The sequence below is a fragment of the Enhydra lutris genome, unplaced genomic scaffold (assembly GCF_002288905.1).
Source record: "Enhydra lutris kenyoni isolate GAN:26980312 unplaced genomic scaffold, ASM228890v2 scaffoldscaffold20, whole genome shotgun sequence".
Lineage (NCBI taxonomy): Eukaryota > Metazoa > Chordata > Mammalia > Carnivora > Mustelidae > Enhydra > Enhydra lutris.
In genome coordinates, this window is record NW_019154104.1 from 7,003,114 (window position 1) to 7,030,950 (window position 27,837).

General features: G+C 37.2%; 1 protein-coding gene across 4 annotated transcripts in view; it reads right to left on the minus strand.

Moving 5' to 3' along the window:
• The window catches only part of LOC111148571 (spermatogenesis associated 7), a 41,283-nt gene extending 14,104 nt beyond the window's left edge, over nt 1-27,179 (minus strand). For 2 of the 4 annotated variants that reach the window (XM_022505248.1, XM_022505246.1), the window contains exons 1-5: nt 27,059-27,152; nt 20,113-20,187; nt 17,536-17,631; nt 14,340-14,387; nt 7,351-7,502 (exon numbers count right to left, since the gene is read on the minus strand). In XM_022505248.1, coding sequence (XP_022360956.1) covers nt 7,351-7,502; nt 14,340-14,387; nt 17,536-17,631; nt 20,113-20,187; nt 27,059-27,077 — 390 coding nt within the window. In that variant the 5' untranslated portion in view covers nt 27,078-27,152. Of the gene's footprint in view, nt 1-7,350; nt 7,503-14,339; nt 14,388-17,535; nt 17,632-20,112; nt 20,188-27,058 lie in introns of all 4 variants that reach the window. The other 2 variants (XM_022505247.1, XM_022505249.1) reach the window with 2 other exon arrangements.
• Nucleotides 27,180-27,837: the final 658 nt, after the last annotated feature.

Here is a 27,837-nt window from a genome sequence, read left to right on the forward strand (position 1 = left end):
AAAAAAAAAAAAAAAAAAAAATTACTAACATCTACCCATATTTGTGGTCTTGAACTTGTATATTGAGATCTACGGGTAGATCTCAGTTTTATCTGACAATTTCCAAATCACTCGTGAATACCAATCCCCTTCTCAACCACTCTCTTGGTGGCAACATCCTTCCCTTCTCATCATGTCTTTATGGAAATCTCCAGTGTCAGTAGTTCCTCGGACTTCAAGGCTTTGAAGAAATGAAAAGGAACTTCTCAACTTCTCATGAGAGGGGAAAGCTGAAAGGACTTTGAGCTTTGGGACTGCTCTATTTCTTTTTGGTTTAATTTTGAAAGAACCATTTCTATAGGGTATCCACAAAGTCTTTTTTTTTTTTAAACAATTTTTTTAAAGGATTTTATTTACTTATTTGAGACAGAGAGATACAGAGAGAGAGAGAGAGAGAGAGAGAGAGAGAGCATGAGCAGGGGAAAAGGCAGAAGGAGAGGGAGAAGCAGACTCCCCGCTGAGACAGGAGCCTGATGTGGGGCTAGATCCCAGGATGCTGGGATCATGACTTGAGCCAAAGATAAACACTTAGCCATCTGAGCCACCCAGGTGCCCCGACACAAAGTCTTAAAACAGATAATATTTTATTCTTTTACAGATTAGATGCCCAAGATGCCATGTCTATGATTCCAGACTTTATGGACACCTGTGTATCCTTTGTAGAACTGTGAGGCACTTTATTAGGTAGAGGAGAAGTTACATGGAAGGCATAGATTCTGAGGAGACAATGGCTAGTAGTTAGCTGTTACTTCTGCCCTTCAAGCTCACAGGGAGAGAAAGAGAGGAAGATGGACAAGCTGAGTAAGAGAATAGCTGAGTGCTTCCTGTGTGCAAGGTACTATTCTTGCCATTGAGCAGGATAAAAGAGGACAATTAAGAACTTTTATCACTGCTACTCGTAAGTTACTATGCTGACTATCTATAAGGTACAGTTCTAAGTAATTTACATGCACAACTCATTTAATCCTCCCATCAACTTTTGGGTGGTGATACAAATACTACTTTTATTTCAGAGATGAAGAAACTCAGGTGGTGCAGGGTCTCATAGATTTAGACCCAGGCTGAGCCTATGCTCTGCACCACTGTATCACATTGTCTATTAAAGATCTCATCCGAAAATTACATATTTTAGATTTTTTTAAAAGTAAATTCTACCCATAATGTGGGGGTCAAACTCGACCCCAAGATCAAGAGTCACATGCTTTACTGACCGAGCCAGCCAGGTGTCCCTGTATTTTAGACTTTTTACACCATGAGGAATTTGAAACTGATTTTAACTCTTTTCCTGAAGGTGAATCTGTCAGCTACCTACGTACTGATTTATCTAAGTAAGAAAATTGCAGATGACTGAATAATTTAATTGAAGCCTAAAACTGGTCAAGTCACCTGCCATTTCCTTTCCAAGTACTTTCTAACCTGATCTCAAATACAAGGCAAAATTAGTCAAGGCAAGGAAATATTTTGGCATTAAATTCTGAATCACTAAGGTACTTTTTTAAGGATTTCAATATATTAGTTTTAAAAAAGTTCTCCCAGGGGCGCCTGGGTGGCTCAGTGGGTTAAAGCCTCTGCCTTCGGCTCAGGTCACGGTGTCAGGGTCCTGGGATTGAGCCCCACATCGGGCTCTTTGCTCATCGGGGAGCCTGCTTCCCCCTCTCTCTCCACCTGCCTCTCTGCCTACTTGTGATCTCTGTCTGTCAAATAAATAAATAAAATCTTAAAAAAAATAAAAAAAAAAGAAGAAAAAAATGTGCTCCCAAACAAGACTCATAGCTTATATACCACAAGAGTTTGGCTCCCAGGGGAAAAGTTTCTAAGTAGGATCTGAAAAATCCTACAGGGTTTTAAAATAATAATCATAGGAATTACTTACACTTAGAGGAACAGTACAGGCTGAGATCAGAGCAGGCAGAAATGCACAAGGCATTAGACTGCCTGTAAGAAAATTCTTATCAATAATGGTTATTTAGTAAACAAAATGAAACACCAAAAAAAGTCTTTAAAGGCAGAAATATACTCTCATCTATCTGAAATGAGCTGGAAAAATTGCTTTTGAACTGACTAAAAGCAAGAAGCTTTCCTGTATTTTTATGTCTCATAATTCCTACCTTGTATTCTACGCTTTCTCTCTCTCTTTTTAAGATTTTATTTATTTGACAGAGAGAGAGAGAGAGATATCACAAGTAGGCAGAGAGGCAGGCAAAGAGAGAGGGGAAGCAGGCTCCCCGCTGAGCAGAGAACCCAATGTGGGGCTTGATCCCAGGATCCTGAGATCATGACCTGAGCCAAAGGCAGAGGCTTAACCCACTGAGCCACGTAGGCACTTTACACTCTTTTTTTCTTTGGAAACCAGTAGAACATAGTATGAAATCAATTATACCTCTGCTTTTTTGAGATTATATTATTGTTTCCTGTAGCTATGAATATCAGAAAGCTTGGATATAATTTTCACAGAAAATAGCAACACACTGGTAAATTCACCAAAATCTGAAAAAACAGATAACTGTTAGTTCTAAAATCAGAAAAGGGTTTATCAATTACATGTGAATGGAACAAAAATTCTGGTGGTAATTTGACCATGTTGACTTTAAGTCAGCTTTACAGTTCAATGCAAGTTTTTTTGTGAACTGTTTCTGTGATTTTAAAAATTCATGCAAAGTGATAATTACTGCATAGTTTATATACTCAAAATGTTTTCATGTAAGAACACATATCAAAGTTTATAATCACAGAACTGAGTACTAAATGTTTTCAGGGAAAATGTCGGACGAAATAGTATACAAAGATTTTCCAATTGTCAGATTTTTAAAATTAATTAACTAATTAATTTTAAAGGATTTTATTTATTTATTTGAGAGAGAACATGAGCCCCACACAGGACCCCATGTGGGGCTTGATCCCAGGACCCTGAGACCATGCATGACCTGAGCCCAAAGGACACTCAACCAGAAGCTCCTCCAATTGTCGGATTTTAAAGCAGCTGAGGGATCAATCCAATCGCAGAAAAGGGTGGGTACAAATTATTTAAAAATTTGGTTAACACTTGTTTTGAAAAAAAGTTTATATTTTATAAAATTATATTTTAGATTATATTTTATAAAAGAAATTTTATAATTATATTTTATAAAAGATTATATTCAGATTATATTTTATATTTTAGATTGTATTTTATATTTTATAAAAGATTATATATCAGATTATATTTTATAAAAGAAATTGATAGTTCTTGCTTCTCATTGTTTTATACTGCTTTAAACATGTTTCATAGATTTATTTAGGAATATGGGTCATGGGACACCTGGGTGGCTCAGTGGGTTAAGCCTCTGCCGTCGCTCAGGTCATAGTGTCGGGGGTCCTGGGATCAAGCCCCGAGTCTGGCTCTCTGCTCGGTGGGGAGCCTGCTTCCCCCGCCCGCGCCTCTCTGCCTGCCTCTCTGCCTATTTGTGATCTCTAATAAATAAGTAAATAAAATCTTAAAAAAAAAAAGGAATATGGGTCATATACACATGTTCAGTTAATCATAATAGCAAGTAGTAAGTGCTGTGTCAGAGATGTGAGTGAGTGGTGAATAATTGTGTGGAGGTTATAGGGTACAGACTGGAAGGTACCGGAGGCTCCAGAGATGAGTCAAAGTGTGAGAGAAAAACAGCATGACTATATAGGCAATTATGAGAAAAGGCTTTTGATTATATGATCTCATGTATATAAATGGCTAATATGTTCAGAGGGTAAAGTTAGCATTTCTTTCTTTCTTTTTTTTTTTTTTTTAAGATTTATTCATTTGGCAGAGAGAGAGAGAGAGACAGAGAGAGCACAAGAGGGCAGAGCATCAGGCAGTGGGAGAGGGCGAAGCAGGCTCCCACCGAGCAGAGAGCCTGATGTGGGACCCTAGGATCCCAGGACTCTGGGATCCTGACTGGAGCTGAAGGCAGAAGCTTAACCAACTGAGCCATCCAGCTGCCACTAAAGTTAGCATTTTCTTTTTATTTGTAGCAAAGTTCAGTAAATGCAGATTATAATTAAGATAGGTATCTATTAACCATAAAACCCAATTATTAAATATATCAAAAATACTAATTTGAATCTGAACTTGTCTAAATATTTATTATCAAGGCTTATAAAAAATGTATGCAAGTTAAAAAAATATATATAATACACACATATATAAAACATAAATGAACTACTTTATGGAGTCAGAAAAAAGGTTACGAAAGCTAAAGGAAAATGAAAGAAAATACCCTTATATTTACAGATTTAATTTAACAAACTCTATTTTTATCCCCAAATATAATTATTAATTTATATTGATAGAAAAATATTTTAAATTTTCAGTTAAAAAGTACAATCACTAAGGGGCACCTGGTTGGCTTAGTTGGTAGAGCATGTGACTCTTGATCTTGGGGTTGTGAGTTTGAGCCCACATTGGGTATAGAACTCATTAAAAACAAAATCTTTAGGGACACCGGGTAGCTCAGTTGTTTAAGCATCTACCTTCAGCTTCAGGTCCTGGGATCCAGTCCTGCACTGGGCTCCTTGGGTCGGCGGAGAGCCTGCTTCTCCCTCTGCCTGCTGCTCCCCCTGTCTGTGAGCTGTCTCTCTCTCTCTCTGACAGATAAAATCTTTATAAAAAAAAAAAGTGCCTGGGTGTCTCAGTCATTAAGTGTCTGCCTTCAGCTCCTGCTCTGTGGGAAGCCTGCTTCTCCCTCTCCCACTCCCCCTGCTTGTGTTCCCTCTCTCGCTGTGTCTCTCTCTGTCAAATAAATAAATAAAATCTCAAAAAAAAAAAAATTTAAAAAAAAAAAAAAAAACCCAAACCAAACTTTAGGATCCACCTAAAACATTAGGATTAAAAAATGGAAAAAGACTCTCTCTGCCTGCCTCTCTGCCTGCTTGTGATCTCTCTGTCAAATAAATAAATAAATAAATAAATAAAAAATGGAAAAAGACATATCAAGAAAGTACTAATCAAAAGAAAACTGGTTTAACTATATCATTATCAGAAAATGCCTTAATACAAAAAACATTAAGATAAACTCAAAGCAGTGGTAACAGGTTTGATTCACCAAGAAAATATATTATCTCTAAATCTGTATATATAGAATAATAATATAGACTCATAATCTATAAAACAAAAATTGGCAGTACTATTTTTTAAAATATTTTATTTATTTATTTGAGGGAAAGAGTGAGAAAGAGTATGAGAGCAGAGAAGGTCAGAGGGAGAAGCAGACTCCCCATGGAGCTGGGAGCCCAATGCGGGACCTGGGATCATGACTTAAGCTGAAGGCAGTCACTTAACCAACTGAGCCACCCAGGCGCTGTGGCGGTACTAATTTTTAGAGAAATAGCTAAATACATTATCCTGTGGAAGAGTTCTCTTAATATATGATAGACTGATCAGACAAATAAGATCTGAATGAATATGAAATTTAATTTAATGACTACATGGGATAGTAAATACTGTACACAACAGCTATAGTATATTTTCAAACACATCTTGACAGTGCATTTTAGGAAATTTGTCTACCTACTGGGCCATAAAACAAATTTCTCAACTAATTTCAAGAGATCAGCATCATATAGATATTCTATAATTAGGCTAGAAATCTGGAACAAGAGAAAACTTGTAGGGAAAAAAAATAGACACAGAGATTAAGAAATACTCCTATATGACTCTTGGGTTAAAAAAGAGATTATAATGGAAAATACTCTGAATTAAATCATAATAAAAATACCACATTAAAAAACTTGTGGGATGCAGCTAAAGCAGCATGTGGAGGAAAATTTATAACCTTAAAAAAATATGCTTATACTGTCCAGAAGTTAGCTGAAAATAAGCTAAGCAAAAGTAGGAAAGTAAGACAAAATAAACCCAAAGAAAACCAAAAGGGGAAAAGAAAGATAAGAGCAGACATTAAAAAACAAAATACAAAAACAAAAACAAACAAAAAAACCCAACAAAATACAATAGTAAAGATTAATGAGGTAAAACAAAATATCCTTTAAAAAGATTAAAAAATAATAATAATAAAAAATAAAATAAAAAAAATAAAAAGATTAAAAAAAACTGACAAATCTCTGGTGAGGAAAAAATCAAAGAAAGAAGAATAAAGGCACAAACAACATGAGGAATAATAATGGGGAAATAATACTTATTCAGGAGAGATTAAGAGATTATATTTAAATAAATTTATGCCAAAAATTTGAAAATTTAGATGAAATGGACAACTTCCAGCATAAAAACAACAACAAAAAAATAGTTCTAGAATGATTCAAAAAATTGAATTAGTAAACAAAAAGCTTCTAACAAAGAAAAACTCTAGGCCCAGGTATTTTTAATGTTGAGACACCAAATTCAAAGAATAAAAAGTCCAAACTTACAGAAACTATTCTAGAGCATGGAAAAAAAAAGGAAACAGCACCCAATTTATTTTATGAGGCTAGTGTAACCATACACAGAGTAGAGAAAAAGGAAAATGACAAGTCAGTATCAATAATGTGGTAGATGGGGGTGCCTGGGTGGCTCAGTCGTTAAGCATCTGCCGTAAGCTCAGATCATGATCCCAAGGTCCTCGGATAGAGCCCTACATCGGGCTCCTCGCTCAGTGGGAAGCCTGCTTCTCCCTCTCCCACTCCCCCTGCTTGTGTTCCCTCTCTCACTGTGTCTCTGTCAAATAAATAAACTTAAAAAAAAAAAAAAGGTGGTAGATGCTAAAATCCTAAACAAATATTAGTAACTGTATCTAGCAATGTATAAAAAAAGTATTACATTATGACAAGGTTGTGTTTATACTAGGAATGCAAAGTTGTTTTAACATTAGAAACTTGACTATAATTCACTACATACACAAATTAAAAAGAAAATGATATTATGTTTTCAAAAAATGCAGAAAAAGCATTTTATAAAATTAACATCCATTCATGAGAAGGAAAAACAAATCCTCTTAGCAAATGAAGAATAAGAGAACTTCCTCAATCAGATATTAAAGGGTATCACAAAACACCAAGAGCAGATGTCAGTAAACTATAGCCTGGAGGCCAAATCTGGCCTACTGTCTTTCTTAATAAAGTTTTACTGGAACTCAGCTATGCCCATTCATTTACATCTTATCTGTGGCTACTGTCCAAGGGCACAAGAATTGTGAAAGACTGTGGCCCCGAAAAGCTTAAAATATTTACTACCTGGCTCTTTACATAAGCAGTTTTTACTGATTCTGACCTAGAGTAAACATACCACCATGAAGTCAGGTTGTACCACTAATGAAATACCTTAGAAACATCTGCTTTTAACAGGCAAAAATACTATCTTACCTTTTGTAGAGTGTTAAATAATGACTTAGAATTATTTTTAGAATTGGCCTGCACTGCTGTTTTATTTAATTTCAACTCCCTTTCACATCGTGCTAATTCCTTTTTGAGTTTCTCTCTTCGTTGTTGGTCTGCATCTGATGGGGAAAACAAATCTTTTAAAATAAAGAACAAAACAGAAAAATTAAGGTTTTGGTCTTGGAAGACTAATAAAGGGCACATTTTTTTTTCTTGCTAAAAATGTTTATACTATTGATATATATAAATAAAAATCCATACACTCTTCTGTACAAAGGGAAGCTAACAAATATTTAACTTACAGAAACTTTAAGTGCATTATTTAAAAAACATAAACAAGACGTGACAAACTGGCTAAGCCTAAGAGCTCAAGGAAGCAATTCCTATACAGCTATAGTATAGCATGCTAGCAGATATTCATAGCAATACTGAAGGTGAGAAATGCTTTCTGTGTTGTGACTCTGTCATCACCAAATGCAGAGTCTGAATTAGTCCATACACTCTCCCCCAAATGCAATATTATTGTCAATAACATCACATACCATATAAATTTAACTTTTATAGACTTCAAAAATATAACACTATTTTCAATTAGGATAACTGATTTCTACTATCTCTTAAGCACTATTCATTTGGAAATATAAATGAAAAAAGTGGTTTTGCACTTTAGAATGCTTTAGGTCAGGTACTGAGTTGTTATCAAAGTTTTATCATTGTATGAAAGCTGAAAATGGTGAAATGAAAGCTAGTCAAATTTCAAAGTTAAATATAAAGTTAGCCATAATCAAAATGACTTATATTTTCATATAAAATTAAATATTTATCATATACTTTTAAAATTGGAACTTATCCCAATTTAATGGACAAGATAATTTCAAATTTCAAATCACTCTGATTTGAATCAATTTATACAAATTTCTATAAGCTTAAAAATAAACTAATTTTTAAAGTTTGAACTATATTTAAAAATAAGCATGATAAAGTAAATATATTTATTATTTTAAAAGGTAGACTGTAATATAGATGACTCTTGAACTGTATGGGTCCACTTATATGTGGATGTTTTGAAACACAATACTGTAAATGTATTTTCTCTCCTTTTGATATTTTTCTAATTTTTAATTTTTGTTTTTTTTTAAGATTGTATTTATTTTTTTGACAGAGAGAGACATAGCAAAAAAGGGAACACAAGCAGAGGTAGTGGTAGAGGGGGAACAGGTTTCCCTCACAGCAGGGAGCCCAATGGAAGCTCAATCCCAGGACCCTGGGATCATGACCTGAGCTGAAGGCAGACACTTAACGATGAGCTGCCCAGGCGCCCTGTGATTTTTTTTTTAAAAACCTAATTAGTTACTCGGCCATTTTTTTAAAAAGATTTTTTATTTTTAAGTATTCTCTACACCCATCATGGGACTCAAACTTACAACCCCTCGATCAAGTGTCCCATATTCTACCGAGTAAGCCAGCCAGGTACCCCCCACCCCTTGTGATTTCCTTAATAACATTTTTTTCTCTAGCTTAATCTATTGTAACAACACAATATATATAATACATGTAACACACAAAGCATATGTTAATTGACTATGTTATCAGTAAGGTCAATAGTAGGCTCTTAGTAGTTAAGTTTTTGGAGAGTCAAAAACTATAGTTATTTTTTACTATGTGAGGGGGTTGGTGCCCCAATTTTGTCAACTGTTGATGTCAACTGTGTTACTTCCAGTTTATTCTATCCTCAAATGCCTGTTATTAACTATTATACATGTACTATATACTATATTATTATATGTTATTATTACTAATGTATTAACTACATTATAGCAGATAATATCTGTGGAGTGAATTAATAGAATTTTCTCTGTCAAATGTATTATTTCACTTATAAGTAAAACAAGTGAGTAAAAAAATCCTCAACAGAGTCCTCACTATCAATTTTTAAGTACTTCCTTATTACCAAATCTGTCCAACCTATTCATTTAAGGAATACCTCCTCATACCATACATAAAAATCAACTCTAAATGTATCACAGACTTAAATGTGAGAGATTAAACTATAAAACTCTTAGAAGACAGAAGAGTAAATCTTTAGGACATTGGGTGAGGCAAAGATTTCTTAGGTACAAACAATTTAAAAAAATTAGACTTAAAATGAAAAACTTTTAAACATTTTTTAAAGATTTTATTTATTTATTTGACAGAGAGAGAGAGAGAGAGAGAGATAGATAGATCACAAGTAGGCAAGAGAGGCAGGCAGAGAGAGAGGGGGAAGCAGGCTCCCTGCTGAGCAGAGAGCCCAATGCGGAGCTCAATCCCAGGACCCTCAGGTCATGATCTCAGGGTCGTAGGACTGAGATGCACATCCGGCTCCATCTGGGTGTGGAGCCTGCTTAAGACTCTCTCTCTCTTTTCCTATTGCCAGCCCCATTCCCCCTAAAAAATATGGACAAAAGATTTGAATATTTATCAAAGACAAGCAAATGACCAATATGCATATGCAAAAATGCTCTACATCATTAGTCATGAGGAAAATGCAAATTGAATCCTAATGAGATACCAATTCACACCCACTTGAATGGCTGTAATCAAAATGCGAGTCAATAGGGGGGCACCTGGTTGGCTCATTTGGAAGAGCATCCAACTCTTGATCTCAGGGTCAGAAGTTTGAGCCCCACACTGGGTGCAGAGATTACTAAAAAAATAAACAAACAAGCAAACAAACAAAAAAAGGGAGTCAATAACAAGTGTTAGCAGGGATATGTTGGAGGCAAGAAGGTAAAATGGTACAGCCCCTTAGGAAAAGAGTTTGGCAGTTTCTTAAAAAATTAAATGTAATTTTGCCATAAGACTTAGCAGTTCCATTCTTAGGAATATACCCAAAAGAAATGAAAACTTACATCTACACAAAAGACTTGTACTTGAATGTTCTTAGCAGCACTATTCATAATAGCCAAAAACCCCAGAAATAATGCAAATATCCATCAACTGATGAATAGACAAAATATGGTATTATCCATACAATTTAATTTGATTTAGCAATTAAAAGGAATGAAGTACTGACAAACTATGACACAGATGAATCTCAAAAAACAATACGCTAAGTGAAAAGTGTAATGCAAAAAAACCCATATTCAGTTTACATGAGACGTCCAGAAAAAGCAAATCTAAAGAGAAAAAAAGTTGATCAGCAGTTGCCTGAAGCCAGGGGTGGGAATAGAGAACAGCCGCAAATAGGTATAAGGGATCTTTTTGGGCTGACACAAATGTTCTAAAATTGGTTTGTCATGATGTCTGTACAACTTTTAAACTTAGTAAAAATCAGTGAATCTTATTTACTTAAGTAAGTAAGCTCTATGCCCAATGTCAGGTTTGAACTCATGACCCTGAGATCGAGTCACATGTTCTACTGATATGAGCCAGCCAGGAGCCCCTAAAATAATGAGGTAAGCAAATCATTTGTCAATAAAACTGCTATAAAAAGTAAAAAGTCTTGTAATGCAGTCAAATATGGGATTTTAAAAACAGATTGAGAGAGAGAGAGAGTGAGCAAGGGAACAGGTGCACATGAGCTGGGGGAGGGACGGAGGGAGAGAGAGAATCCTCAAGCCAACTCCCTGCTGAGCACAGAGCTCAACACAGAGCTTCATCCCAAGACCCTGAAATCATGACTTGAGCCGAAACCAAGTCAGATGCTTAGCCCACTGAACCACGTAGGCACCCCTCGAATATGGGACTACTATGTAGAGCTATTCTAGCTTAGATACTATGAAGATTGAAATGATTGAGTCAGTAGTCTGTTAGAAGAGAGTATCTTATAGAAACAGATGGCTCAAACCAAGAGATTTCTTTTTTTAAGTGTCTATAAAATCTGTTTCTAGGTTAGTTATATTAATTATAATGAACATCAGCTCTATAACACAAGAATAATGATTATTAATTACACTTTGGTTTGGTGATAACAATCTTTGTAATTCTTCTAGCCATCACAATTTTCTTCATTTACATGGCAAAAAAGAGAACCTCTTGCCTCAACTGACTAAAAGCAGAAAAGAACTCTGGGATAAATAAGCATTAGTTAAATCTAAATTCCAAAAACAAAAAAGAGGAGCAATTCTTTAAATACAATCTATATGCTGTCAATTCTCAAATTTTTTTCTTCCTTTTTATCTTTCTCTTTTCTTTCTTTTCCTTCCTTTCCTTTCCCTTCCCTTCCCCTCTTTCTCTTTCTTTTTTAAGTAAGCTCTGTGTGTTCAGGTTAGTTGGACACTTAGAGCCAGGGTCCTGAAGAAGAAAGCAAAGAGCCAAGACAGCTAAGACAAAATTGCCTTAGCACCCCGATTTGCAGCTGAGACAAGACCACAAGAGCACCCTGTCTAGCAGCTTTTGCAAAACATTCTGAAACAAAACAACTAACCATAGAACATGGGTTACTATCACTTAGTCTCCAAATGTCAGTCCACATGATCGCCAACACGTGAACAATAACCTAATGGGTGGATGGGTGCGTGATCAAAGCCTGAGTGGCACACCTTAGCAGTCAATCCACAGGGCCCCCCACTCAGGATGCTTAAGATAGTTTCATGAAAGAGTTTATAAAAACCCCCCACACTTACAAGCTCAAAGGGCAACCCTCTTGGGTCCCCTCCCTCTTTGGGAGCTCTGTACTACTATTGTTCAATAAACTTTGCTGCCCACCACTCTGTCTGGTTTACCTCTTCATTCTTCAAAGTGGCAGGACCAAGAACCATGAGCACTAAGGGAACAAAAATCCTGTAACATATGCCCAAAGTGGGGCTTGAACTGATGACCCCAAGATCAAGAGACACATGCTCTGACTGAGTCAGCTGGGTGCCTCAAGTCACTGTTACTTCTTATCTGCATTCCTTTCTCTTAACTAGTCATTCTGCTTCTATCACTGCCCCTTATGGACTATTCTCAACTCAGTAGCCAGAGAGATGTTTCTAAAAGTTAAACTGGCTCTGTGACTCTTCTACTCAAGACCCTCCAATGGCTTCCAACTCTATGCAGAGTGAAAGGCAAAGCACTTGCACTGGCTACAGTCCACCAAGTCTATTCTCTCTGTCCAACCTCAGTGACTTCTTCTCCTAACACCCTTCAACTGGCCCACTGCACATCAGCTAGATAGCTTTCTTTGCTGTTCCCTGAATACACCTATCACAATACCATTTAAGTCTTTTGTACTTGCCATTTCCTTGGTCTTGATTGGTCCTCTTCCCCCATCTACCCACGTGCCTCTCCCTTAGTTCAGGTTTCTGCTTACTTTCTCTGTAGGCCTTCTTTTCCAAGCAGACTCTCAATCTCCCTTATCCTGCTTGACTTTTTCCCCATTGTACTCATCACCCTCTGACATAGGCTGTATTTCCTTATCTTTTTTCAATTTTTCTTATCATTTGTCTCCTCCAACTAGAATGTAAGGTCTATAAAAGCGGGTTCCTTATTCACCTCCACCTCCTTTTGTTCCAAGGGCCCTTAGAACAATATCTAGCACATAGTAGGTGCCTAATATTTGCTGAATTAATCAATGAATAAACTCTGGTGAACTAAACAAAATATTACACAAAATGCCTGATTATTTTAAATTGGTGAACATGAATCTTAGATCCCAGGGCTTGATTCAGTAAGAGGATTAATACATACATTCAGGCAGGCCTTTTAATACTTAATCTAAATTAAAAAAGAGATAATCTTATTTACATGTTCAGGAAATTAATATCAGTATGAAAATTTAGCAAAACTTTCCCATTTAGAGGTGATCTTAGTTAAAGATTATCTGATAATGACAACTGGGTAAAAACATCTTCATTGAAATGATTCAGATTTTTTCTGAAGACTGCATTTTTTTTAAAGATTTTATTTATTTATTTGACAGACAGAGATCACAAGTAGGCAGAGAGGCAGGCAGAGAGAGAGAGGAAGGGAAGCAGGCTCCCTGCTGAGCAGAGAGCCCGATGTGGGGCTCAATCCCAGCACCCTGGGATCATGACCTGAGCTGAAGGCAGAGGCTTTAACCCACTGAGCTACCCAGGCGCCCCTACTTATGGATAATTTTTAAAAGTTACAAAATACTTCCTCAAAAGGCAATATATCAACACCCATTAATAGGATCGCTACTATCAAAGACATAGAAAATAACAAATGTTGGGGAGGATGTGGAGAAACTGGAGCCCTTGCACACTATTGCTGGAAATGCAAAATTCTCCTGAGGGCATGGATATACAAATATCTTTTTGAGACCGGCTTCTCAAAAAATTAAAAGTAGAATTGCTGTATGATCTAACAATTTCACTTTTGGGTATATACCCGAAAGAATGGAGCCGGTCTCAAAAAGATATTTGTATATCCATGCCCTCAGGAGAATTATTCACAATAAATAAAAGGTGGAAACAACCCAAGTATCTACTGAAATATGACTGTATAAACAAAAAAGCCTTAAAAAGGAAGGAGATTGACATATGTTACAACATGGATGAAATTCAAGCACCTTATGCTAGGTAAATTAAGCCGTCACAAAAGGAATACTACGGGATGATTCCACTTACATGAGGTACCAGAGTGGTCAGAGTCAGAGACAGAAAACAGAATGATGGTTGCAAGGTAGTTATTGTTTAATGGGTATGAGTTTCAGTTTTGCAAGACAAGAAGGGTTCTAGAAATTGGCAGTAGTGACAGTTGTACCACAGTATGAACACAGCCAATGTCACTGAAATGGTTAAACTGGTTAGACGTACAAATCGTTACGATGGTAAATTTTATGTTACGTGTAGTTTATTGCAAGGTTTAAAAATTTTTTATTTATATTTTAAGTTAGTTAGCATACCATGAAATATTGCTTTCAGGAGCAGAGTTCAGTGATTCATCACAGATGACGCCCAGTGCTCATCACAACTGCCCTCCTTAATCTCCATCACCCATCTAGCCATAAGTTTTTTTTAAAAGTCAGTATGTGAAAAATAACTTACATTTGATGCTGGCACTCATGCTTAATGGAACCGAGCAATCTACTGCAGCTGAAAAAAAAATTAGTTGTTAAATAATATTCTTAATAGTTATAAATGACAACAAATATCAGATGTGGAAAGCACAAAAAGTTCCAGAATTTGCAGTTCCTTGTTTTGATTTTTATGGTACTTCTAGAGATGAAAAATATAATACGCTTGATAAAAAAATACACAGGTTGGGATTAATAGCTCATTGGATACTGCAGAAGGAAGTATTAGCAAACTTGAAAATAGAGCAATATATTTAAATTGAATATGAGTATTCAAAATGAAACAGAGTAAATAAAGATTGGAAAATAAATGCATAGAGCAACACTGACTTAACCTACCTCTATCCTGCACTTAGCATACCTGTAATTGGAGTCCCCAAATAAGCACCCTCAAGACTTACTGTAATGCTACAGTAATTAAGGCAGTGCAGTATTTTTTTTCTTTTAAGATTTTATTATTTATTTGACATGGGGGTTGGGAGAGAGAGCAAGCACAAGCAGGGAGAGTGGCAGGTAGAGGGAGAAACAGGCTCCCCATTGAGCAAGGAGCCAGATGTGGGGCTTGATCCTAGGACCCTGAGATGATGACCAGAGTCGAAGGCAGCTGCTTAACTGGCTGAACCACCCAGGTGCCCAAGGCATCGTGGTATTATAATAAAGATAGACATATAAGATCTAGAATGGAACCAAAAAGTCCAGAAATTTACCCTCAAATATGCATCAGCTGTCTTTCAAAAACTGCCAAGGCAATTCAACACAGAAAGGACAATCTTTTCAACAAATGGTACTGGGAATATCTGGATATTCATAGGCAAAAAATTGATACTTAAGTTATATATAAAAACTCATTCAAAATGGATCACAAACTTAAATGTAGGAGCTAAAACTTATACTTCTAGAAGAAAACACAAGAAAATCTTAGTGTCCTAAAATTAGGAAAAGATTTCTTAAACAGGATATGAAAAGTATAAACTATTAAAATAACTGAAAAGCTGAACTTGATTTCATGTGTCACAAAATACAGTTTTTCTTTAGATTTCTCAGTCATTTAAAATATAAACTTCACAAAATGCGAACTACAATTTAAAAAACTTAGCTCTTGGGGTGCCTGGGTGGCTCAGTAGGTTAAGCCTCTGCCTTCGGCCCAGGTCATGATCTCAGGGTCCTGGAATCGAGCCCCGCATCGGGCTCTCTGCTCAGCGGGGAGCCTGCTTCTCCCTCTCTTTCTGCCTGCCTCTCTGCCTACTTATGATCTCTTTCTCTCTTTGTGTCAAATAAATAAATAAAATCTTAAAAAAAAAATAAAATAAATAAAAAACAGCTCTTTAAATGAAAAAACAAAAACTTCTTGGAAGACATTGGTGAAAAACTGGTGAAATTCAAATAAGATCTGTAGTTAATAGTATTCTATCACTATTCAGTTGCTAGTTTTAATAACTGTACTGTGGTTATGTAAGATTTTGACATTAAGGAAAGCTGGGTGAAGGGTTTCTGTGACACTATACTATTTTTGCTACATTTCTAGAAGTCTAAAATAATTTCATAATAAAAATTTTAAGAAAATAAAAAGATAAGTCCCCTGAGAAAATGTATCTGATACAGGATCTGTATGTAATATACAAAGAACTTTCACAATTTAGCATTAAGAAACAACTTATTTTAAAAAATGGGCAAAACATCTGAACAGATATTTCACCAAAAAAGATCTACAGCTAGCAAATAAGCACAAGGGAAGTTGCTCGACATCATTTGGCATTAGAGAAATACAAGCTAAAACCCTGATGAGTGACTTCAATCTCCACTAGAATGGCTGCAGAAGGATGACCAAAAGGAAGTGCTAGTGAGAATGTGGAAGTGACAGAAACACACAATGTCACTACTCACTCTGGAAAACAGGCAGTTTCTTGAAAAGTTAAACATACTTAACATTTTACCCAACAATTCCAGTCCGAGTGAATACATTTATCGGAGTAAAAAGGAAGCACATGTTCAAAGACTACACATGAATGTTTATAGCAGCTTTATTCCTAATGGCCAAAATTGAGTCAAAACAATCCGAATATCCACCAACTGATGAATTCATAAGCTAACTGTGGTATATTCATTGAATGGGAAAACTGCTTAACAATAAAAAGGAAGAATTAAGGATGTACATACCAACATGGATTAGTCTCCAGAGCATTAGCTAATTGAAAGGAGCCAGACACAAAATGATATACAGTGTATGATTCCATTTATATGAAATTCTAGAAAAGGCAAAACTATAGTGATAAAAAGCAGATCAGTGGTTACTAGGGACTGGGGGAAGAGACTGATTGCAAAGGACTAGGAAGAACTTTTTAGGGTGATGGGAATGTCCTATATCAGGGGTCAGTGAATAGTTTTCTGCAAAGGAACAGATGGTAAATCCTTCAGGCTTTACGGAGTGATTATGGCCTCTGTCACAACTAGTACACTCTGCTCGTTAGCGCAAAAGCTACCATAGATAATATATCCAAGAATGAACATGATTGTGTTTATTTATGGACAATGAAATTTGAATTTCCTGTGACTTTCACATGTTATGAAATATTGTTCTTTTGATTTTTTCTGGCTGTTTAAAAACATAAATATAAATATCACTCTTAGCTCAAGAGCTGTACAAAAATGGTGGCAGGAGGATTTGGCCTACGACCTGTAGTTAGTCAATACCTGCACAGAATGATTGCTGTGGTCTTTATACAAATGTATAGATGTTCCAAAACACTTAACTATATGCTTAAAATTGGCTGATTTTATTGTGTATGTTATTTTCTCAATAAAGCAACAAAAAAGAAAAAAGTGGTAGCTGGCATCCTCTTTGTACAATTTCTATAGTAGATTTGAAAACAAAAGAGTAGATTACAAACTTTTATTATATTAAGATCAATATCTAACCACAAAAAATATATTATGGATAACACAGGTAAAATCAGATAATATAGTTATTATACAGATATCAAATACAGTTAATAAAAATGGCATTCTGAATTTTCTACATATAAAAGTTAGAGTTAACAGTTGATATCTTACCACACCAAACGCAAATCCATTTATATATATTCATTTTTGCTACAGATTTACCCTAATTAGAAGTGAAGCTGAGGGTTTAAATTGGGTATAGAAAGTTCACATTTGCACATTTTTACCTTTGGCTGAAAGGATTTTATTATAGTGAACAGCCATGTGATTCTTGACCAGGTGGAGAGTACTTAGTCTGAGAGAGGAGGAGTCAGTGCAAAAAGCTAAAAATTAAAACATATTTAATAATTATATATTTAGAATTAAAATTCATCATGAGATAAACAAGATACTGATTATTAAGCTCATTTTTATAAAATATTCTGAAAATTAACCAACAGACATACTAACCTATCTGTGATGCTGAATATGTCCTAGCCTTAATCTTGCACTGGTAACTGGCGCGCTATTGACTACTTGGGTTCAAACCTTTCTAAGACTGAGAGTTTGGGAAGAAAATGTAGAATATAATCTATCATTGTATTTACAAAACTGTTTCTTATTGACAGGACTCAATCTCACAACTAAAAATGTTTAGCCACTTGGCTGATTATAAAATAATGTTAGCATTGTTAATAGTTGGATAAATCAAACAAATTTGAAACTCAAATACTATGCAAAGATTCTTTTCTGAGAGGCAACTTCTAATTTTACACCTGAAAAACACCATCAGTTTACTGCACTCTTCTTCAAGTATTAGGACTATCTTAAGACAAATAGAGTCACATAGAAATTCCAAAACATTAAACTTCTCAATCTCATCTAAACTGTTTAAAAGAAACCTTAGAAATTTGTATTAGTATAAATGTATAAAATGTAAATAAATGTAGGCATAACTTTTAAACATTAAAAACAGACTTCAGAATACAAACATATAGTTTTAAGAAATCAACAGCTAAAATGGCATATAAAGATTGAAAAATAAGGGAACTTCCTGCATGACCGCTCCTTCCCCTCGCAGAAGCATAACTCTTATTATTTTTATGCAACCTTCTAGGGAAATTCTATGCATAATACAAGGGTATACAATAATGATAAGCTCAATACTACTATTACTATTAAATTCATTGAATAGGTACCATGCATGCATTGTTCTAAGCTCTTAACATGGAAACACTCATTTAGTTATTATTATCACCATTTAATAGAAATGGACACTAAGGCAGAGAGATGTGAATAAGGTCTTCAAGGTCCCACAGCTGATATAGGGCACAATTTAGATGTGAACCCAGGCAGCCTCCAACTTAGACCCACTAAACCTTACCAGCTCTGCACATATATTTTTTTAAATTTTTATTTACTTTTTAAAATTTCTTTTCAGTGTTCCAGAATTCATTGTTTATGCACCACACCCAGTGCTTCATGTAATACATGCCCTCCATAATACCCACCACCAGGCTCACCCAACCTACCCCCCCACCAAAACCCTCAGTTTGTTTCTCAGAGTCCACAGTTTCAGCTGTGCAGAGATTGTTAAAAAGTCAGCAAACTATTTATTGCTGTTCGTTCTGCTTTTCTAATGTATGTATACTTTACATCCAGTTTTAGATTTTTATTATTTATTTATTTTAAAAGATTTTATTTATTTGACAGACAGAGAGATCACAAGTAGGTAGAGAGGCAGGCAGAGAGAAAGGGGGAAGCAGGCTCCCTGCTGAGCAGAGAGCCCAATGTGGGGCTTGATCCCAGGACCCTGAAATCATGACCTGAGCCGAAGGCAGAGGCTTAACCCACTGAGCCACCCAGGTGCCCCAAGTTTTAGATTTTTAGTTAGAAATAATTTTCAACATTTATGACTCTGATTTATGTGTACATATACTTTATTATAAGAAATAAGTTAACTGAAAATGTGATCCTTCTTTCACTTTTTTTTTCTTTCACTTTTACAGGAACCAGTATCAAAGATTTTTCATGTAAATAAGGAAAAAAAGACTTAAATCATTTTGCCTTAAAAAACCCAGAGTTTAAGTTTTGAAGCTATAATTATAAAAATATATTTTAAGTTCACATTAAAAAGTTAAAGGCTTGGGGCGCCTGGGTGGCTCAGTGGGTTAAGCCACTGCCTTCGGTTCAGGTCATGATCTCAAGGTCCTGGGATCAAGTCCCGCATCGGGCTCTCTGCTCAGCAGGGAGCCTGCTTCCCTCTCTCTCTCTCTCTCTGCCTGCTTCTCTGCCTACTTGTGATCTCTCTCTGTCAAATAAATAAATTAAAAAATCTTAAAAAAAAAAAAAAGTTAAAGGCTTTAAAATGTGAAAATACAGATTTCTTTTTCATAGAATCTAGAAATCCAGATGTAAAAATAAAATCATAGGTGTTTACTTCTGATACAAAATGCATTTCTCAAGTGCTCTTTATCGGCACAACTTTTCCTTTTCAGCGCCAGTGTCTTTATTAACCTCCAAATCACCATTTTAGCCAGGAAGGCGTGGGAAGCCAGGGAGGTCTGCCAGCACGGAGGGAGGGGCTGGAGCTGCAGCAGGGAGCAGGCAGCAGCCAGGGCCACATCCTGGGCACAACACTAGTTTGAAAGGATGGCTTCCTAAATTCCTTCATCTTAAGAATTCCTATAATATTTAACTGTAATTAACAATATGAAGTCCAATACTGATTGAAGGAATTTTTTATCATGTCCTATAATTTACAAATAAAGTAAACAGTCAACTTTTTAACACATAATCTTTTACCACCTAAATACCTCACTTACCATTACTTTTGGTGCTCAAGTGTCCTTTAAACAAGTATGGTGGACCGTATCTGGGAAGGACAGAGGTTGCTCTGACTTTTAACAAAAAAATATGAATTAGGATAAATGAAACACAACTTGTACAACAACAATATTGAATATTTAAAAATAATAAATATATCTTTGATTTTAACTTTCAGAGTTGTTTAAAATTTTAATCAATCATGATACTAATCAGCAATGATATATCAGACAGACAAAAATTCTACTGCTGTAGAAGATAAAAGGCTATCTCTTAAAAAAATAAGCTGTTTTCAGCTGTACCCTGAGATGTTAGTTTCACTGAATAAAATGATAAATGCCTCACTTATGTTATTTGATATATATTAATTTTATTCAGATTTTTTAATGATTTAGAGATATAGTAGAAGTGAGATTTTGAGTTAATACATAAATATTAACTATTTCAGTTAATCAAAAGTAAGTCTGTTCTTAAAAGTAATTTTAAGAAAATAATCCTCTCTGGGCGCCTGGGTGGCTCAGTGGGTTAAAGCCTCTGCCTTCGGCTCAGGTCATGATCCCAGGGTCCTGGGATCGAGCCCCGCGTCGGGCTCTCTGCTCAGTGGGGAGCCTGCTTCCTCCTCTCTCTCTCTGCCTGCCTCTCTGCCTACTTGTGATCTCTGTCAAATAAAAAAATAAAATCTAAAAAAAAAAAAAAAAGAAAAGAAAATAATCCTCTCACAAAGTAGTTTAATAAATTAGAAATTATATAATATAATGTTACTATGTATAACATAAATATATAAAAATGTCAGAATCAGCACTTAATTACTAAAAGATGTCTTAAGGTTCATCTTATCCAACCCCCTTACGCTCTTGTTTGGATCCTCGCTGTTTCCCCTAAAGTCAGTGTCTCATCTTTTAGACCAAATGGAATGTCAGAAAATTAGATATATACCTCATCACAAAATTAATTTCTTTCTCCCAAAAGTGAATTGTGTTTTGAGGAGTAATCTTCAAGATAAAAAGGCTGACTTATAGATTTTAATAGAATTTAAATATGAATTTAATATGAATAGTGTATACCTAAGATATGTTTTAAGAGGGTAAAATGGTCAGTCTGCTATCAGGTGGGCTGCTGTAAGCTAAAAAGGGGTGGAAGGGACACAAAGTTTGGAAGAAATATAGATGAATGAAAATGGAAAGAGAGGTACTGAGATAGAACTAAAATCCAGGCCAGAAAACAAAGCCTGCTAGAAAAGACTAAAATAAAAAATACTTGAGATCTGATTATCTGAGAAGATCCTTCTCTATCACAGGCCAGAGAGCAGGAAGGAAAAAATTAACTTATTATTTGGGACAAGAGAGGTCAAGGTGATTTCATTTGAGTTTATAATGAAAGTCCTGAAATTAGCATAGTTTGTTTCTATCAGGAAAGAAGGGGACCTGAGCCCTAAACACACAAAAAAAGCAAAATGACCAACAAAACCTCTCCAGCAAACCTTGTTTCTCTGGAGGAAAACAGTGTTTCACATTTTGCCTGCCCAGAATCCAATGTCCCTTTATCTGGAAATAGAACCTCAACTTGCACTTGGGTTACCTTACTCTTGCCTTACTCTTATGCCAAGTAATTCAAGTAGAGCTTATCTCACAGCTAAGGGGTGGGCATATAATCCAAATCTGACCAGTTATGTTCAGTGAATCAGGAATAACAATGTGATCCAAGTCCAGCCAATGACACACAATCCTGGGACTTTTACTGGAACTATTAGGAAAGAGATACTCTCTCTACTGGACTGGAGCCTAGTATAAGACAGAAAGAAGTCTGGTACTCCTGGTGGCCGTCTTGTACCAGACAGGGAACCTGTTGGAGAATGAAGCCTAACAGAGAGAAATGGAAGACAGAAAAGATTCCTGATAATTTCACTTGAGTCCCTGGATCTAACCATGTTTGACAGTACTAGACATTACTAGCCATTTCTTTACAGAAGCTAAAAATTCTCTAAACCAGTTTGAATTGGGTTTCTTCACTTGTAGTCAAAAGCCAATATACTGAATACTAACTGTGCCAGGCAGGAACTGTTCTAAGCACTTGGTAACTATAAATTCATTTAATCCTTATAACAATCCTATGAGATAGGTATTATCATTACCCTCACTTTAGAGTGAAGCACAAAGATTTGCCCAAGATTACACAATTCTCTGTAATAGACTCAGATTTTGGATCTGAATCAAGGGAAACTTGGTAAATGTTGTATGTTCTGACTGCTCTACCAACCAGCCATTCCTCCACCTATCTTCACTTTCTTGGACTTCCCTATTCCCTGAGAAACAAAGATATTAAAATTAGGCCAATTAATAATCCTACAATGACCTATAAGTGTTCAAGTGAAAGGAACAGTAGCATGCATCTCACTTTAAGGCAAGTTAGAAATAATTAAGCTTAGTGAGGAAGGCATGTTGAAAGTGGAGATAGGCCACATCTAGGCCTCTTGTGTCAAACATTTAGCCAAGTTATACACATTCAAAAGAAAAGTTCTTGAAGGAAATTAAAAGTGCTGCTCTAGGAAACACATAAATGATAAGAAAGTGAAATAGCCTTATTGCTGATGTGTAGAAAGTTTTAGTGGTCTGGATAAAAAATTAAACTAGCTACAATATTCCCTTTAACCAAAGCCTAATTAAAAAAAAAAAAAAAACAACAACCCAAAACTAGAACAAAAACAAAAATGCAAAGCCTAATCCAGAGCAAGCCCCCAATTCTCTTTTCTATGAAGGCTGAAAGAGGTAAGGAAGCTGCAGAAGAGAAGTCTGAAGCTAGCTGGGGTTACTTCATGAGGTTTAAGAAAAAGAAGCCACCTCTATAACATAGGAGTATAAGGTGAACCAGCAAGTTATCCGGAAGATCTAGCTAAGATCATTATTGAGGCGGCTACACTAAACAGACTTTCAACGTAGACGAAACAGCTTTATATTGGAAGATGCCATCTGGGACTTTCAGAGTCTCTGAGAAGTCAATGCCTGTAACGCTTCAAAGGACAGGCTGACTCTCCTGCTAGGGGCTAATAATGCAGCTGGTGACTTTAAGTTGGAGCTAAAGCTCATTTACCATTTTGAAAATCCTAGGGCCCTTAAGAATTATGCTAAATCCACTGTGCCAGTGCTCTATAAATGGAACAACAATGCCCACGTGACAACACATCTGTTTACAACACAGTTTAATGAATACTTTAGGGTGGTTCTGTGTGTGTGTGTGTGTGTGTGTGTGTGTGTGTGTGTGTGTGTATGTGTGTATGTGTGTGTGTGTGTGTGTCTGGGTGGGCTCAACAGATTAAAAAAAATTTTTTTTTAAGATTTTATTTTTATTTATTTGACAGAGAGAGAGAAAGAGAGAGAGAACACAAGCAGGGGAAGAGGAAAAGGGAGAAACAGGCCCCCCGCTGAGCAGGGAGCTTGATGCAAGGCTCCATCCCAGGACCCTGGGATCATGACCTGAGCCAAAGGCAGTCCCTTAACCAAGTGAGACACTCAGGTGCCTCTCAATGGATAATTTAGGCTTACTGTTGAGGCCTATTCCTCAGAAAAAGATTCCTTTCAAAATATACTGGTCATCAACAATGTACCTGGTCACCCAAGAGCTCTGATGGAGATGTACAATGAGATTAATGTTTTCATGTCTGCTAACACAATATCCATTCTGCAGACCACAGATCAAGGAGTAATTTCAACTTTTCAAGTCTCATTATTTCAGGAACACATTTCTTAAGGCTACAGCTGCCATTCCACTGATGGATCAGGGCAAAGTAAATGGGAAACCTTCTGGAAAGGATTCACCATTCTAGATGCCATTAAGAATATTTGATTTGTAGGAAGAAGTCACAATATCAACATTAATATGAATTTGGAAGAAACTGATTCCAACCCTCATGGATGACTAAGGGGCTCAAGACTTCAGGGGAGGAAGTACCTGCAGATGTGGCAGAAATAACCACAGAACTAGAATTAGAAGTAGAACCTTAAGATGGGACTGAATTGCTGCAAACTTACAATAAAACTTTAACAGATGAGGAGTGGCTTCTTAAAGACTAAGCCAAGAAAGTGGCTTCTTGAGAATCTATTCCTGGTAAAGATGCCGTGAAGATCGTTGAAATGACAACAAAGGATTTAGAATACTACATAAACTTAGCTCATAGAATTAACTCGTTTTGAAAGAAGCTCTACTATGGGTAAAACGCCATCAAAGGGCATCACAAGCTACAGAGAAATCATTCATTAAAGGAGGGGTCAACCAATGTGGCAAACTTCAAAGTTGTCTTCTTTTCTTTTCCTTTTCTCCTTCTTCCTTCCTTCTTTTTTTAAAGATTTCATTTATTTTTATTTTTTTTTAATTTTTTTTTAAATTTATTTGACAGAGATCACAGGTAGGCAGAGAGGCAGGCAGAGAGAGAGGAAGGAAAGCAGGCTCCTTGCTGAGCAGAGAGCCCGATGCGGGGCTCGATCCCAAGACCCTGGGATCATGACCTGAGCCGAAAGCAGAGGCTTTAACCCACTGAGCCACCCAGGGGCCCCAAAGATTTCATTTTTTAAAAGTAATCTCTACACCCCGTGTGGGGCTCAAACTCATGATCCATACATCAAGCATCACATGCTCCACTGGGCATCCCAGGCACCCCCAATGTTGTTTCATTTTAAGAAATACCACAGTCACCCCAGTGGTCAGCAACCACTACTCAGACCAGTCAGCAGCCATCACATTAATGCAAGACCCTTCACCAGCAAAAAGATTATGTACTTGCTGAAAGCTCAGATAATGGTTAGCAATTTTTTAGCAATAAAGTATTTTTAAATCAGGGTACACATTGTTTTTTTAAACATAATGTTACTGCATACTTTTTTTTTTTAAGATTTTATTTATTTATTTGACAGACAGAGATCACAAGCAGGCAGAGAGAGGAGGAAGCCGGCTCCCTGCTGAGCAGAGAGCCCAATGCCAAGCTGGCTTGATCCCAGGACCCAGGAGGCTGGGATCATGACCTGAGCCGAAGGCAGAGGCTTTAACCCACTGAGCCACCCAGGTGCCCCTGTTACTGCATACTTAATAGACTGTAGAGTAAACAAAACTTTTATATACACTGGGAAACCAAAACATTCTTTTGACTCACTTTATTGAAATATTTGCTTTATTTCAATAAAATGGATTCTGCAGTATCTCTAAGGTATGCCTGTATACTTGAAATTTTACATACATCCTTTCCCATACTCCCACCTCTGCCATGGGACAGTAAGTAAAAAACAATAGCTCTAGGATTTCACATTCCTCTTCTGGATATAAAGACTGTTCTGCTGCTTACTGTGACCTTGGCAAGTTATTTATGATCTCTTAGTTTATTTGCTGTGAAATAAGGATAATACCTATCAAGAGATAGCTTGAGAATTATTTCTGGTACACAGCAAGGGTAGCTTATGTTGCAAAATTTCTAAAAACCATAAAGGCACGTTAGTTAGCTTTTTCTGGAATTTAGATTGATAGAGTGTCAGAATATAGTTTGCTATCAATGGATAGTTAATTTCCTATATTCAGAACAGCACTTATTTTGACCAATGATTACATAATAAAGGCACACTCATATTCAAAGCAAGACTTATTGCAAGGAACTATCTAGCAGCTTGCTTTAAGATACTTTTAAAAGTGATAATGGGGGGGGATCTGGAGATTACTTTATCTGGCTTGAGGCAAGAACTCTCTTTGCTCAGAAAATGTGAAAATGCAAATTATTTGGATTGAGTCAATTCATAGAGATTTAAAGTTATATGGCCCCAAGAGTTCCACCCTGAGAATAAAGTGCAGGTGTACACAGTGATTATGGATTAGTCTTTCACCACTAAAACTGCAGCCAGCAACACTGTATCATTTGGAAGCTTATTAGAAATGCACAATCCAGGGGCGCCTGGGTGGCTCAGTGAGTTAAAGCCTCTGCCTTCCGCTCAGGTCATGGTCCCAGGGTCCTGGGATCGAGCCCCACGTCGGGCTCTCTGCTCAGCGGGGAGTCTGCTTCCTCCTCTCTCTCTCTGCCTGCCTCTCTGCCTACCTGTGATCTCTGTCAAATAAATAAATAAAATCTTAAAAAAAAAAAAAAAGAAATGCACAATCTGGGGGCCTGGGTGGCTCAGTGGGTTAAAGCCTCTGCCTTCGGCTCAGGTCATGATCCCAGGGTCCTGGGATGGAGCCCCACATCAGGCTCTCTGCTCAGCAGGGAGCCTACTTTCTCTCTCTTTCTGCCTGCCTCTCTGCCTACTTGTGATCTGTCTGTCAAAAAAATAAATAAAATCTTAAAAAAAAAAAAAAAAAAGAAAAGAAATGCACAACCTCAGACCCCACCAGAGGTACTGACTGTAGATTATGAAATCTACATTTTAACATGATTTCCAGGGGATTCCTTTTCACATTAAAGTTAGAGAATCCCTGGGTTACTTGTTTTGTGGGGAGGCAGGTGGTTACAGAAGAAAGATTTCATATTTACTGATTACTTAAAATATGCCAGGAGTTATATATTATCTGCATTTAATTTTCAAGAACTCGGACATGATTGTTTTACGGCCACATTCCAGGGATGAGGAAAGCGGGTGTCGCCCTTGCGTAGAGCAGGGGGTTTGATCTGGGGCTCTGGGAGGTCTGACCCTAAAGACCAAATTTAGTTCCTCTGACTCTGAGGCACCGAGGTGAAAAAGGCTGCATGCCCCGCAGTTCAGGTGACCAGGGTTCCAGGAGTCAGGGCCACAAATTCTGAGCAAGGAGGGCCTCCCTCCTGTGCGCGAGATAACACCTGGGTCAACAGTGGCGACTGAACAGAGGAGCGGCAGCCCCCAGGGCGCTCCTGCACCCGTGCACACGCGACCCGCATCCCGAATCCCAGGCCCGGAGCGAGGGCCGGCGTGAGGCGGCCGTCACTGCGAGAGCTCCCTTTACCTCTCCGGCTGCCATCCATGCTTAGATTCTCTTGCAGCCGCCGTGGGGACACGTTAGGACCCCTTCGGTCCTTCCCCGGGCCGGGCCAGGCCCCGCAGCAGAGGACTGCCGCGCAGTAGGCGGCGCGGGGCCGCAGCTGCCGGAGACCGTCGTCAAGCCCGTTGCTAAGAGCCGGGGCCAAGGCGCTTAGATTGTGACGTCACGGCGCGGGGACGTACTCTCCCGCAGCCCCGCCCCCGGGGTTACCAGGAAAGGCGGGAAGCAGTTGAGGATGGGGGCACTGGGCGGGGAAAGTGCCTGAAACGCCTGTCTGTGGTTCTGGGATCCTGCCAGTCGGCCACAGAGCGGCCTCCTGTCAGGAGCCAAGTCACCAGCACCTGGCAGGTCTTGTCCTGCGGGAAGAGCTGGCGACAAGGTGGCCTCATCTGGCATCCACGGCCCTGGGTCCCAGAAAAAAAAAAAAAAAAAAAAAATCAAACGCAGATGTTGATTGAGGTCCGGGTAACATTTAATCAGGTCCAAATAGTTAAATTTCAAAGTAGCTCGTGAACACTTGGATTAGTGAAAATCCTGGGGATGAAAAAATCTATATATTTACATTTTGATTTTTAACCTCAACAATCAGTTCGCATTTCCTTTCTGCTTACTGAGCTCTACTCCCCTTCTCTCCCCACAGCCAGTATTTTCATTTTAAGGCTCCAGTCTGTTTTTCTTTACGCTGGAACAGAGTTGTAATATGAACGAGGCGTTCTGTGGCTTTCTACCCTTTAATTTTGAAG